This window comes from Rousettus aegyptiacus, unplaced genomic scaffold, assembly GCF_014176215.1.
Source record: "Rousettus aegyptiacus isolate mRouAeg1 unplaced genomic scaffold, mRouAeg1.p scaffold_m13_p_17, whole genome shotgun sequence".
In the NCBI taxonomy this organism is placed as follows: Eukaryota; Metazoa; Chordata; class Mammalia; order Chiroptera; family Pteropodidae; genus Rousettus; species Rousettus aegyptiacus.
Genome location: NW_023416292.1, coordinates 23655343 through 23669202, shown reverse-complemented (window position 1 = coordinate 23669202; position 13860 = coordinate 23655343). Strand labels below are relative to the sequence as shown.

Below are 13860 nucleotides of genomic sequence, written 5' to 3'. Positions count from 1 at the left end.
ATATAAGGTTACGTAGGACTTTTGAGATTTATGCTCTTTGCTCATGTATCAGTAGCTCCTTTTTATTTCTGAGTAGTATTCTGCTACATGAACATAACACTATTTGATTCTCTATTCTCCAGCTGATGAACAAACTGGAACATTTTTCTAGTTTGGGCCTGTTGTGAATGAACTGCTGCAGACTTATGTTTTCATGTCTCTTAGATAACTACCTAGGAGTGAGGCTGCTGGGTCATAATGTAGACCTTATTTAACTTAATCACAAAATGCCAATTCTACATAGCGTTTCACACTTCCATGAGCATTGTCTGAGTTCCAGTTGCTTCATATCCTCATCCGTACTTGATATTGTCGGGCTTTTTAATTTTAGCCATTCCAATAGATATGTAGTGTTGACTCACTATTTTTAATGTTATATATTTCTAATGAATAATGATGTTGAATACTTTTTCATGAACTTATTGGCCATTCATGTATATTCTTTTGTGAAGGTGTAATAAAATCTTTGCCTATTAATGCTGGTTTGTCTTCTTATGACAAAGTTGTAAGAATTCTTTATATATTCTGAATTCCAGTTGTCGAAAATATATATTGCAAATATTTTCCAGTTCGTAGCTTTTGTGAGCAAGTGCAATTCATTAAGATAGGAAAGAGCGGGACATACGCGTAGATTCGAAAATAACATGCAATTACAATTCTCTTCTTAGGAAGACCTAGATGAACTATTCCTAGGTGCCACAAGGATTTAAAAAGAAAAAAAAACATAACCGATGATTAACAGGAATTCCTGAGACATGTGCAGTCTGCGGGAGGACTGTATGTGTTCATGAGAAGGACGGGGACGTATAGAGACGCGTGACCGAGCGAGCCCCGCGACCCGCAACGCGCGGCGACGCGCAGGCGCGGGAGGAGCCCGAGGCGCCGACCATAGAGCCGTCGGGCCGCCGGGTTCCTAGAGCGCCGCCGGAAGTGCCTTCGGGGCCGGACGCGCGGGGCCCGCAGCTGTGCCCCGGCGGGTTCGGAACCTGGGGAGCGGCGGGGCCTGGCCGGCGCGGAGCTTCCGCCGCCCTCTCTGCCCGCCCCGCCTCCCGGTCCGGTGGCCCCCGGCAGCCTCCGCTCCCGGCCCGGCCCGGGCGGCGCCTGAACTCGCGGTGAGTGCTGCGCGGGCCCCGGGCCCGACGGCCGAGGGGACCGGGCCGTTGGGACGGCCGAGGGGCCCCGGAGGTGCCGGCGCAGGCCGCGTTCGCGTCTCCCCAGCTTTGGCCAGGGAACCTTTTATGGGTTTCGTTTTATTCATCACTGATGGTTTCGCGCAGTTATTTATCTTAAAACGAGAAACCCCCACGCTATCCTCTACACGACTGTTTCCACGATATGAATTGTTTTGACGTAGCAGTTTTGCCTTTCCGTCGCAATAAAATTCTCATTTTTTAAAAAAAGATATGTTTTGCTTTTGGAACGCCCAGTTAACCGTGGAAACCTATTTTTACCTTTAAGTTATTTAGTTCTTTGCAGTGCATTCAGAAAATGGTGGTGTGTTGACTTGGGTAATTGTACAAAAGAAACATTTCGGGGTAATGTGGAATTCAGCCCTCTTCAGAACACTTGACTTCGCTTATGAAAGCCAGCCGAAGCAGAAGTCTGGGGACCCGGCAGGAGGGGCCCTATTTATTTCCAGAACTCAGGTCCTGCGCCAGTAAGTTTTGCCAGGCAACGTGGACCGCCACTACCACCTCTGTGAGCAGTCTGTACTTCTGCTGTTTGATTAGTTAGCTATGTTTACGCAGTAACCATTATTTTGGAAAATGGAAACATTTTCAACTTCGATTGTGGTTAATTGTAAAATGTGATACACAAAACGTTCAGCTTGTGCAGTTTGAAATAACTAAAGCACAGCATTGGCTTCACCTACCTTTTCTTGATCCTTACAACCTGGAAAATAGCTTTCTTGGTTTGTTTTCAGTTCCCAAACATCTCAAATTATACTTAACTGGTCTGTAAGAGGAAAACATTTCTTCATCTGTTGAAAAAACAATGGTATTAAAAGCTGAGTTGTGTCTTCAGTACTTCACTGGGTTATAGTGTTTGAGGCCAGAGAAAGCCTCCAAGATTGACCGTTTTAACTTCCTAAGTCAATAAACTTGACTGGGTGTTCTTAAAAGACAACGTGAGAAGCAGTCTTTGTCCAGAGGTTTTTACCCACCTAACGTAGATGTGTATACACAGAATTGTTTGAGAGGAAGATAGGTTGTGAATTGACTTTGTAGTACATATCTTTGTGCTTGGTTAGTTATAGGTTGTAGTGGTCAAAAAACTGACTGGAGAGGAAAGAGACCAAAAAATTGAAAATTAACTACTAGAAAGAATAGTCAAGTTGGAGAATGGACGAGACTTGTTTGCTGATTTGGCATAAAATGTGAACAAATCTGATGATTAGATCACTTCCATCAGTTTTTCTACTGAGGCTTTATTTAATAGTATGATGTAATATAGTGTATTACTTAAGGTAACATTTTTTATTTACCACCAATATAAAGATTTTGAATGGTGTGTTCTTGACACTGAAGTGTTTTATAGCTAGTATTGATGAGGATTGATTTTAAGACAGACGGTGGCCAGTTCGGCAGTTAAAAATGAGCCCGGGCGTTAAGGAAATTCATAAGACGGGGCAAGACTGACTATGCAGCTTCACATTTTAAACAATTAGAGCTCAGAACACATGTCCCATGGTAATGAGCTTTTAAGTTTTTAAACTATAAGTAGCTATTTTAAGAAGATTTAAGATTTTAATCGATTTTAAAAATATTTAAAAACCATAGATGTTAATCTTGTCTGTTTAAGACAAAACCGATTACCCCTTATCTCCCACACTCCACAAAATCTCCACCTCCTGGCCAAATTCCCTCTTCCCTCCCATCTCACTGTTCCAGGAAATCCCGCCTCTTCTCTGAGACATCATCGCCCGTGAATTAAATCTTTTGATGTTTATCATCATATTCATACTGATCTCTTGCTCCTTGATTCTTCCTACTTGTAGTTTACTCTCCAAACTATTGTTCCCAGCCTTGTCTAAAGGTAATTTTCGAGTTCTGTTCCTTTCCTCTCCATACTCTTTAAGTAGGGGCTCTCGTCTTCCTGGAATTTTTGGGTGGGTGTAGGTCTGTGAACTCTGCTGAAATTGAACTTAAACTTTTGTGCCCAAGGGCTTTTTTCTGTGTTTTTATTAGATCATAGAGACTACGGACCAACCTCCCTCCACCTTCTCCCCAACACCCTGAAAGATAGAGGCACCGCTCTGGGGAGTCGCGTCAGAAACTACCTGTGTCCGATTGTCTTTCTAAGCACCTGCCTCCGTCCCTTTGTGGTTTTGTCTCGAGGTCGGCGTCTCTCGCCAGCTGCTTTTGGACGTGGCTCCTTCGGCCGCGTTCTTTTCCGTTCCTGTGGTGCTGCCCGCCTTTATGTTTTATCCATACGAACATGGGATTGAACTCCCCTGCTTCAGGAGGAGGTCGTTGCCACAAACAGTGACGGCCCTCGATAGTCCGTTGAGCTAGATCAGACTCATCCGTTGAGGGACAGCTTGCGAGCTGAAACGCCTAGGAACAGTGCAGCTGGTGTGGCAGACACTGAACGAAGTTAAGTCGGCAGCACTGAGGGCAGCCAAGGGTAAATGCAGAATTTCTAAAGGACGCGGTCCTCTGGTTTCTTGACTTTGTTTACCCCCATTTCCCATCCCTAAGGAGAGAAAGCAGAAGGAAGGCGTTAACCTAGGTAGGTCGGCCTGACAGAAGGCTGAGGGGCAAGGAGCTAATGCTGGGAGAGCAGGAAGGGCCTCCTAACTGGCCGAGGCAGGGAGCCTGTCGAGACGTGTCGGGGACTCACTGTGGTCGTCAGCTCCCCTGACTCTGCCCTTTCCTCTTCCTAAGGAAGCGCCTCAAAGGAGAGGCACTCGAAGGCTCTTCTGTAGAACAACATAGGAGTTGGGGACAAGCCCCCCGAGCGTCTCCGGCCCCACATGGCTGCAGAACCGAGCCGCTTGTTGGCCGGGTCCCCAGCTGACCGGGCTCCCGAGGAGGACCTTGTCATTGTCAAGGTGGAGGAAGACCATGGCTGGAACCAGGACTCAAGTCTGCATGAAAAGCGTCCCGCCGGCCAAGAGCTGTTCCGCCTGCGCTTCCGGAAGCTCTGCTACCAGGAGACCCGCGGGCCCCGCGAGGCGCTGATCCAGCTGCGCGCGCTCTGCCACCAGTGGCTGCGGCCGGACCTGCACAGCAAGGAGCAGATTCTGGAGCTGCTGGTGTTGGAGCAGCTCCTGGCCATCCTGCCCGCGGAGCTGCGGGCCCTGGTCACGGAGCATCAGCTGGAGGACGGCGAGGAGGTGGTGACCCTGCTGGAGGACGTGGAGAGGCAGATCGATGAACTGGGACGACCAGTAAGTGGGCGGAGGCGTGCGTGCTGGGCCGGGGAGCCTGGGGAGCCGGGCGGGGTGCTGTGGGCTCCGCCGTGGGCAGTGAGCACTGAGCCCGAGTCTGTCGTGCTTGCAGGGTCGCAGGGCTCGTGTCTGTAGCGCTCTTTGCTTTTGGGGGACATAAATCCACTTTTATCCTCGTATGTCCCTGTGCCATATTATTATTCCTGTTTGCCAGATGGAAAACTGATTCTTAGGGGGTTCAGCTTACTTTCTCAGGGGCGCCCGGACCCGAGAGGCAGGTTTGAAACCACAGCTCAGGTTTCCTAGCTCCTGTCAGAAGTGCTGCCCCTGAATCGCACTGCTTCGTGCCCGCTGTCACTGTCCCTCGCCTGCCTGGGGACGCGAGCACTGGTGCGGGGCGCGGCGGAGCGGGGCGCGGCGGAGCGGGGCGCGGCGGAGCGGGGCGCGGCGGAGCGGGGCGCGGCGGAGCGGGGCGCGGCGGAGCGGGGCGCGGCGGAGCGGGGCGCGGCGGAGCGGGGTGCGGCGGAGCGGGGCCCGCAGCTCCCTCCTCCAGCCTCAGTGCAGCGCACAGCGCCCCTGGCCGCTCGAGGAAGTGACCGAGATGTGCCGCGCCCCTTCCTAGCGCGTGTCCCTGGCGGTGTGCCCCATACGCGCGTCGCTCACCGTAACGCAGCTGTCCTGTTTCCAGGTCCCAGCGCACGCACTTGGACACAGGGTCCTCTGGGAGGAGGGGCTGCCCTCAGAGCCCGCGCCGGAGCCTGCGGCCGCCCAGCACACACCCACGGTGCTCGCGGGGCCCGAGAGCGGTGAGGAGCCACGCAGCCCGGGGGTGGGGGTGGGGGCGGGGGCGGCGGGGGGAAGGGCAGTTCAGAGGTGGGGAGCTTCCCCCCCCCCCCCCGCCCCCCGCCCGCACCTGTCAGGCTCCTGGGGAAGCCGTCCTTACCCACCAGGCGTGAGGCCCGCTTTAAATGTCGATCTCGGACACAGACTGTCAGTCCCAGGGCTAACTCAGGAACAGGTCAGACTTTGGGGGGTTTCGTGTATTCACCCAATTTTGTTACCCCGGTGTATTTCCAACAAGGTGTTGTCTGAGGTTTTGCCGGGATCTTTGTGCCACACTATTTGTAAATGACTCGGCACGTGTTTCCGCAGACAAGGGCGTTTTCCAGCACGGTCAGAGGTGTCGCTGACGCGGCGCTGATCACGTCCACAGTCCGTGTCCATGTTTTGCCAGTTGTTCCAACAGTCCAGTCCAAGATGACACTTGGCCATCATTCGTCCTGTCCGTTTAGTCTTCTTTAATTTGGAATAATTCCTCAGCCTTTCTTTGCCTTCATGATCTTGATGTTTTTGAAGAGTGCAGGTCAGTTATTTTGTAAAGTGGCTGCAATTTGGGTTCTGCGATGTTTCCCCACATTTAGGTTCAAGCTATGTGTGTTTGACAGGGACCCCCGGAAGTGGTGGTGTGTCCTTCTCTGGGCTGTAGTGGGAATTTGTCCTGCTATTGGTGCTGGTATCTTTGATGACTTGGTTAAAGTTATTCTTGCTGGGTTAATTATTAAAAAGTTACTATTTTTTTCTTTGTAGTAAATAAGTAATTTGTGGGAGGGTTCTCCAGAGTCTGTGTAAATATCCTGGGCCTGATCAGACTAGTATTCACTGATGCTTTAGCCTGAATCAAGTGATTACCACGATAGTTACGAAATAAGTTTTCTAACTCTCTGTCATTCCTTCTACGTTTATTTGTTTATCGTGATGGAGAGGGGTCCTTTCTCCCCATCTTATTTTTTTATCGTATGGGCTCACGTGTTTTTATTTTATCCCATAAACATTCTGTTATCCTCTTCGTTTTGCTGCCTTGCCAGAGAGGCCCCTTCAGTCTGGCTCTCGTGTCCTTTTGACATTTTCCCATCATGTTTTAAGAACTCGCTTTCCTACAGAATAACATGTTCTAGTCTCATCTCTCACTTGCCCTGCATTTCTTATTTTTTTCATTTATGAGGTTTATAGTAGTTTAGGAGAAGTAAATTTTTAATAGTTCTAAAGACGCATAGAAACGTGTTCCATTATTAATACAGTTCTTTTCTAAAGTTCACAGACCCGTTGCCCGATTCTGGTGTTGCGCTGTCTGGTGTCTTAGGGAGGCGGATACTGGCCGTCCTGGGAGACATTTCAGAAAGTTTATAGAGTTAGTAGAGTTGGATTGAGTTAGGCCCTCATTCTCAGTTTCCCAGAGACCGCCACCTAAAGACACACTGTAACAAGCACGAGGATCGAATGCAACGTTGGTGGTAGAGAAGAGATTGTAAGACAGTTCCTGTCAGGAAATGAAGATACCTTGTCTTTTTGACGTGTAACTTCAGACTGAGTGGGACATCAAGGTGCAGGTGTTTTGTGTCGACCCAGAGCTCAGGATACCAGCCTTTCATATGTAAATCTCTGGCGTGCATACCTGCTAACGTACAGATCGGTCTGGAATGGGCTGCCATGGGCTACCGGGCTGCCGCTGGCTCCCCCGACCACAGGTCAAGGTCCATCTCATCCATGGTCAAGGCTGATCTCATTCACGGCTCCCTCTTCTCTCTCAGCCGGATCTGCTTCTCAGAGCCCCACCACTTCCCAGAAAGGAAGTCCCGGAGAGCCGGCAACAGCGACACTTCTAACAGCGGGCTTCCAGGTGAGCGGTGCTCTGTCCCACTGAACCCCGTGGCTATCCCAGAGAGTGTCTGTGGCGCTCAACCGAGAACTCGCCCCAGATCTTTCTGAATAGAGGTGGATCGGTCCTTGACTCCCCCTTCCCCCTCAGTGAACCTGGTGCATTTTCCTCCTCCTCCCAGCTCTCTAGAGCCCTCCACACAGCGCGGTCCCAGCTTTTGACCCTCTCTCAGTGGGTCTGTCTGACCACTCTGCGTTTGAGCTGTGTGACAGTCCCCGTCCGTCTCCAAATGGGGATCTTGTTTTGTTTCAGACTCTGGAGAAAATCGAAGACATGGCCGTGTCCCTGATTCGAGAGGAGTGGCTTCTCGATCCATCCCAGAAGGATCTGCGTAGAGGTAACAGGCCCGAGAATTACAGAAACACGTTCTCCCTGGGTAAGGAGAGCTCTGATTATTATCCGTTACGGGTTTTTGTTTGTTTTTATGTGCACTTGACTTTGAGCTTCCTGAAAGGCATAGTTGAATTTAAACTTAGGATCCAAGAAATACAGCATTGAGACTTCTTGAGGTCTGAAACGAAACTGATTTTCCAGTCTAGGACTCGCTCACCTACGTTCGTAACTGGGTCTTGGTTTGTGTGCCAGTCGGGTGTTGAAGCCTGTTAGTGTTTTCTGAGTTCACTCTGCCCCCAGGCCCCGGAAGGCCTTCGCGTGGATTTCCCTCCCTCAGGGCTGCGGTGCCCCCTCCCTCTCAGTGACTGGGGCTTTTTTCCATTTCTGTCCCACTCGTGGGGTCTTAGACTAGTTCTTTGCTCCCTCCACTTCTCTCCGTTGATCCCTCCCCTAGCTTAGTTTCCCCTCCAAAAGCTTTGCCCCCGTTGGCCCGTGGCGTGAGTCTGACTCTGCTCCTGTCTCCCCATTTTCTGAGGGCATTTCGGAGATGGATGGAAGCTTTGCATTTACTCATAGCTGTTCCACGTGTATTTTCCTTTTATCTTCAATTCCTTTCTCCTAACATAAAGGATAGGAAGTGATGTTGGCTTAAAGTTCATTACCTTTTTATTTCAGGTGGTGAGACCAGGAATGAGAACAGGGAATCAGCTTCGAAGCAGGTGACGTCCGCTGGAGCGCCCCCACGTGGAGAGACGGCTGCCCAGTGCAACGGGGATGCTGTCGGGGGTCCTGAGCATGGAGAAGCTCGAGACCTTCTGGGCAGATTAGAGAGGCAGCGGGGAAATCCCACCCCAGAGAGACGACATAAGTGTGACGAATGTGGGAAGAGCTTTGCTCAGAGCTCAGGCCTCGTTCGCCATTGGAGAATCCACACCGGGGAGAAGCCGTACCAGTGTAACGCGTGTGGGAAAGCCTTCAGCTACAGGTCAGCCCTCCTCTCCCATCAGGACATCCACAACACAGTGAAGCGCTATCACTGTAAGGAGTGTGGCAAAGCCTTCAGCCAGAACACAGGCCTGATCCTGCACCAGAGGATCCACACTGGGGAGAAGCCGTACCAGTGCAGTCAGTGCGGGAAGGCCTTCAGCCAGAGCGCCGGCCTGATCCTGCACCAGAGGATCCACAGTGGGGAGAGACCTTACGAATGCAGTGAGTGTGGGAAGGCCTTCAGTCACAGCTCGCACCTCATCGGACATCAGAGAATCCACACTGGGGAGAAGCCCTACGAGTGTGATGAGTGTGGGAAAACCTTCAGGCGGAGCTCACATCTCATCGGCCATCAGAGAAGCCACACTGGGGAGAAACCCTACAAATGCACCGAGTGCGGGAGGGCCTTCAGTCAGAAGTCAGGCCTGATTGAACACCAGAGAATCCACACCGGAGAAAGGCCCTATAAATGCAAAGAGTGTGGGAAAGCGTTCAATGGCAACACGGGCCTCATTCAGCACCTGAGAATCCACACAGGGGAGAAGCCCTACCAGTGCAGCGAGTGCGGGAAGGCCTTCATTCAGCGGTCGAGTCTCATTCGGCATCAGAGAATCCACAGTGGAGAAAAGTCTGAATCCGTAGGAGTCTAGGGAGAAGCTTGAGTCGTAGTGTGGGCATTATCAGCATTGGGGAGACCACGTGTAGGCGAGAAGGCTTTCCGTGTAGTGAAGGGCAGGAAGTCGGTCCTCGTCGCAGCCCTCTGTAGGGTCAGAATCAGTGGTGGCAGAGTTAGGACGGCCCTTCAGTGTTAGCGCCAGTGCCTTGATGCAGGGGCTTAGCGAGACTGTCTTTGGAGAGCCTGACGGGTGGAGCTCCGGTGGCCTAGTGTCTCCTGTAGAAGCTCGAAGTAGCAGTAGAGCGGGTTGCTTGCTGTAGCGCGAGGCACTTAGCTTTGTCTTTTGGGCGAGTCGCTGTAGGTTTGGGAGACGCGGCTCCTGTGTCCCCTTCTCCATTTACTCCAACCCTGAAGTTGCGCTCGCGCGGCTGACCTGACCGAAGCAGCCTCTGTGTGAGATCGACGTTCGTGTGTAGCTCTCTGAGGTCCTAGTTCTACAGCAGTTTTCGCAGACACTTAATGTATTTATGCTTCAGTGTGCATTTTATTTTATTCTGAGGTTCCCAATACTGGAGAGCCATGTCCCCACGCAGACTTAGAATGCTACGTGTTTAACAGCATCTTTCTTCACGTGTCACTTTGGCCCAGGGAGTCATCGACACCCATAACGCGCCCGCCAGCACACCCGGCCCCGGTGCCCACGTTAGCAAAGGACACGACGCGTTGGTGATGGTCGTGGGGTGTGCGGAGGGAGAGGTGAGTGGAGGTGAGCCCGCCGCCCTTGGGCCTGCATGGCTGTCCCTCTCGGTGACTCTGGCTCTCCACCCTCTCGCTGTACCCCGTGGTGCAAGTAGGTGTTCACACTCTGCTGCGTGTGGCCTGAAGAAGAGTTAAGTCCCCACAGAGAACGTGCCCTTGTCCCTGTGGGCCCATCGCAGTGCTGCTCTCTGGTTCCGGACCCGGTGGTGTCGTTCCTGTCGTGACCCCGGCCCCCTTCTTCGGGGGCCTCTGCACCTCACTCGCCATTCTCTTTTGGGGTCACCATTAGCTCTGCATGTCTCCAGTGGCTCCCTCTCGAGCGCTTCAGCCCACGGTTCCTCGCTTCTGACTCCCGGAGCTGCCATCCGTAGTCCAGCAGAGACGACTTCCAGCCCACCGTCCCCGGGCGCTGTGATTCCTCTTAGAGGCTTCCGGCGTGCTACCAGGGGACTGCGTGTGGAGTAGTGAGGCTGGTCTAAAGTGACAGGAGAACTTAGCACCCGGATGGGGCTGGCCCTTCGATGGGGCAGTTGTGATCTAAAGGCCAGTAGACCTGTGGCTGCCCCAGATGTTCTGAACCCTCTCACAGTCCCCTTTTGGTAAACCGTGCAAGAAAACACGGTGTTCCTCTCGATTCACATCTCATTTTTGGCTCTTTGGTTACCCACTGATTCCCCCGATTTGGAGTTGAGTCACTTTTGGCGTATTACAAAGTCGTCTTTCACAACTGGCACCGATTCCATTGTACCTGTCCAGGAGAATAGGGTGTCCGTTCCAGTGGAAGCCCAGGAGCAGCATGTGACTGCTCAGTGACCGGTCCGAGCAGGGACAGCACTTACGCTCACGTTCCCTTAACAGCGTTCTTAAAAGTCAGTCAAGAAACCTTGCGCCATGAGGGCCCCTCCCCGTGACGCCCCTTCGCCCCCGCCGTCCTCGAGGCCGTCACCCCTGTCGCAGCGACTCGCCGGCACCCACTGCCGTCCACCGTCCCGGCTCCCTCGGTTCCCTTCAGATCAGTGCTTTTAGGGCCCCTCGTTCTCTCAGCCTTCCTTCTGCTTCTCCCCCCTCTGTGGCCTTTGGTTGGGTGTTACCATCCCTGATTCTCTCCCACTCGAAATGCCAAGTAACTGGGGAGTAAGAAGCCGGGTCGTCTGGACCCCTGCTCTGTGTCGGTCGTGCCTTTACCCGCCGTGAGATGCGGAGGCCGGTGCTGCTTGAGGTGGTACCTGGGATGGGCGCGTTGTCTGAGGGAGAATGCGTGCGTGTGCACGTGCGTGTGTGCACACACACGGTCCTATCTGGTTTAGACAGGCGTCTAATTACAGACTCCCGGAATTTGTTTTCTATCCCATTGAAAGCTCTCAGCAGAGCAACACATTGAAATGACGATAGGCGTCCCAGCTGACATCTCTTTACTCAGAGTAGCACATAGTCAGATCATTGTTGGACTTGGCGGAAGTGAAAAAGACTGACTTGAAAGGACCACCTGCGGCAATGGCCAGGTAGGGTGACGTGGTGGAGAAGGCTGTTGTTCCTTTGGGGGTGTGAGGAGAAGCCCATTTTTAGTCTCCAGTTCTCACTTTTAGCATTAGAATGTCATTGACCGGTCCGTGTGACCTGACTTTGAGCTAACGGTGACATGCACGAAGTTCCTTTACCCTGCAGATTCTACTTTTATGCTCTTAATTTGATGAACTGTTCACCAGTGCTGCCTTCTGCCATCCTCAGCTTCCTGTGTTGGGACCTGGAATGACAAAACAGTCCCGTAACTCCTGCCATCCAGCGTCGTCGCAGGAAAGGCCTCTTAGGTGTCAAAAGTTGTCTGCCTTGAGCAAGGCGGCCAGGCCAGAACATGGTGCTCGATTCCTATAGAGAGCAGTTAGCTCTGCTCGTGGTTCCGAGGCTCTAGATAATAATGGCTCATGTTTACTGAGCACTTGCTGCGTGCCAAACCCTGTATTAAGTCTTTCTCATGCTGTGATCAATATGATTATATCTCCCATTTTATAGATGAGAAAACTGAGGCGCAGGGGGTGGAATGTGTTAGCAAGATTACACAGCTGGTACATGATGGAGCAGAGATTCCGACCTACACATCCTGATCCTCCAGCCCAGGCTGCTGAGCACTGTGCTACCATGTCCCTGATGAACGCCCTAGCCCTGGCCAGCCGTTTAAAAGTGTGTCCCTAGTTACAGGAGGTACTGGGCGCAGGACCGTGCAGTATAGTGCAAGTCCATGACAATTACTACAGTTGGTTGAAAATGTCGTTTTGGTTTATAATTATATCTAAGTGTTGACACTTTCGATGCTTGGTGCGGCCAGAGAACTAAACTGTGTAAATGAAACACGTTCAGAAGATTAACGAGGAGGATAACGCAGCCACTTACATATGCAGATACATTTCTCTCTAGACTGCCCCAGGGAAAGCGGAATGATGGAGGGGAAGGAAATACCGGCGGGCCGGGCCAGGCGGGTGGACAGTGAGGGCGGCCGTAGTGCGCTAACCCCCAGCCCGAACCGGAAAGCCCGCGGCCGACCGCCCGTCTCCGTCCAGCGTTCTGCTTTCCCTCCCGTGTCCGTGACGTTTAGACGTCATCTGTTGTCCGAGCCTTTTCCTCAGTCTGCTTGTAAAACTTCCGAACGGGCTCCACCGAAATGCCCTTAGAGTCGCTGTGGGTGAATACTGATGCCTTTCTTAGTTCTGGACCTTCTCGATCTATATTTCATACTGGTGAATTTCCTCTATCTCAACAGTTCTCTCCTTTGACTCGTCCTTGGTCATTTTCCTCCCGTTCCCAGCGTTTCTTTCTGCACCGAGAACAGTTCCCGTGTCTTCATTTCATTCAGCACCTTTTCTGGTCTCCACTCTCCTGCGTTTTGATTGATAACACTTACCTCTTGTTTTTCAGAAACTCAGTATTTCCCACCCCGTGTGTGTGTCATCTCGACAGCTCCCCACACAGCTTGGTGACTGAGAACAGAAGTCAGCAGGCTTGGCCCCCAGCCCGCATTTCCCTTTAACAGGCACCGTTGCTCAGCGTCGGGACCCCGAGCGGACTCGCCGCCCATTGCATTTCTTGCTCGTCTCCGCTCCGCACGGCCAAAGTCTTGCTTTGTCGTTGCAGTGCTCAGTTTTCGTTTTGAGGCTGAGTCGTCCTGCATGTCTGCCATCCCTTCGCAGCCCTCTGCGCAGGTCCCAGGTCACCGCAGCCCTTCCCTTCCGGCTTCCTTCTCTCCAGATCCCCGTCGTTCGCAGAGGCGACCTGCGCAGGCTCCATTCCCACGCCCCGCAGGTGACTCCGGTCGGAGCCGTGAGGCCGCGGGTCCCGTGGCCTTGCCCTCCGCCTAGTCGGCCTCGGCCGCGTTCCCCAGCGAGCTCACTTCCAGCCGCGGCCCCGCACTCCTGTGGCTTTCCGCCGTCGTCTGAGCCCTCGCTCTGTGCCTTTCTCTCGCTGTGCTCTTCGCTTAGGTTTCTGTGTGGCCCTAGCTCACGGTCATCCCTCCTTTCAGGGCCTGGCGTCCTTTCCACCTTCTGAGGCCCCCCCCCCCGGGACTGGGCCCCCTGTGCCGACCCTCAGCGTGCGCCCTGGTCCGTGCACTCCCGACACGCGACGGCGTGGCCGCTCCCTGGCACCGGGTCGTGTGCTCGCACATCTACGTGTAGCTCCAAAGTTAAACTGTGAGCTCCTTGAGGGCAGGAGTCCTAATTCCACGTCTGTATCTCTGCGCCCCGTAGTGCCTACTGAGCACACAGTAGGTGTTTAATAAATGCTTCTTGAATTATTGTGTGGATAATGGTGTCGTCTATAGAAACTTTTACACTCTTTTAAGAATGGACGTCTCATCTTACCACTTTGCGCACGGACCTGTTTCAGTGCGTACCAGTAACTGCTTATAGCTGGGACTAAGGCCAAAAAAGTCCAATGTTAGGAGGGTGAGTGTGAAAAGTTGATGTGAAGCTCGCCGTTTGTTTGGCCAGACTTATTTTTTGGTTAAGAAAGAAAATAGGAAACACT

At 52.4% G+C, this 13860-nt stretch overlaps 1 protein-coding gene across 2 annotated transcripts; it reads left to right on the top strand.

Moving 5' to 3' along the window:
* Window positions 1-996: 996 nt before the first annotated feature.
* ZKSCAN8 (zinc finger with KRAB and SCAN domains 8) lies at window positions 997-13634 on the top strand. Of its 2 annotated transcripts, none has more exons than XM_016128955.2 (6): window positions 997-1151; window positions 3927-4432; window positions 5121-5238; window positions 7021-7109; window positions 7401-7485; window positions 8157-13634. In XM_016128955.2, the coding sequence occupies exons 2-6, from the start codon at window positions 4016-4018 to the stop codon at window positions 9116-9118; spliced, it is 1671 nt and encodes a 556-aa protein (XP_015984441.2). In that variant the 5' UTR covers window positions 997-1151; window positions 3927-4015; the 3' UTR covers window positions 9119-13634. The 2 variants fall into 2 exon arrangements, with proteins under 2 accessions (XP_015984441.2, XP_015984360.2); XM_016128874.2 differs by having other exon boundaries at window positions 7401-7524.
* Window positions 13635-13860: the final 226 nt, after the last annotated feature.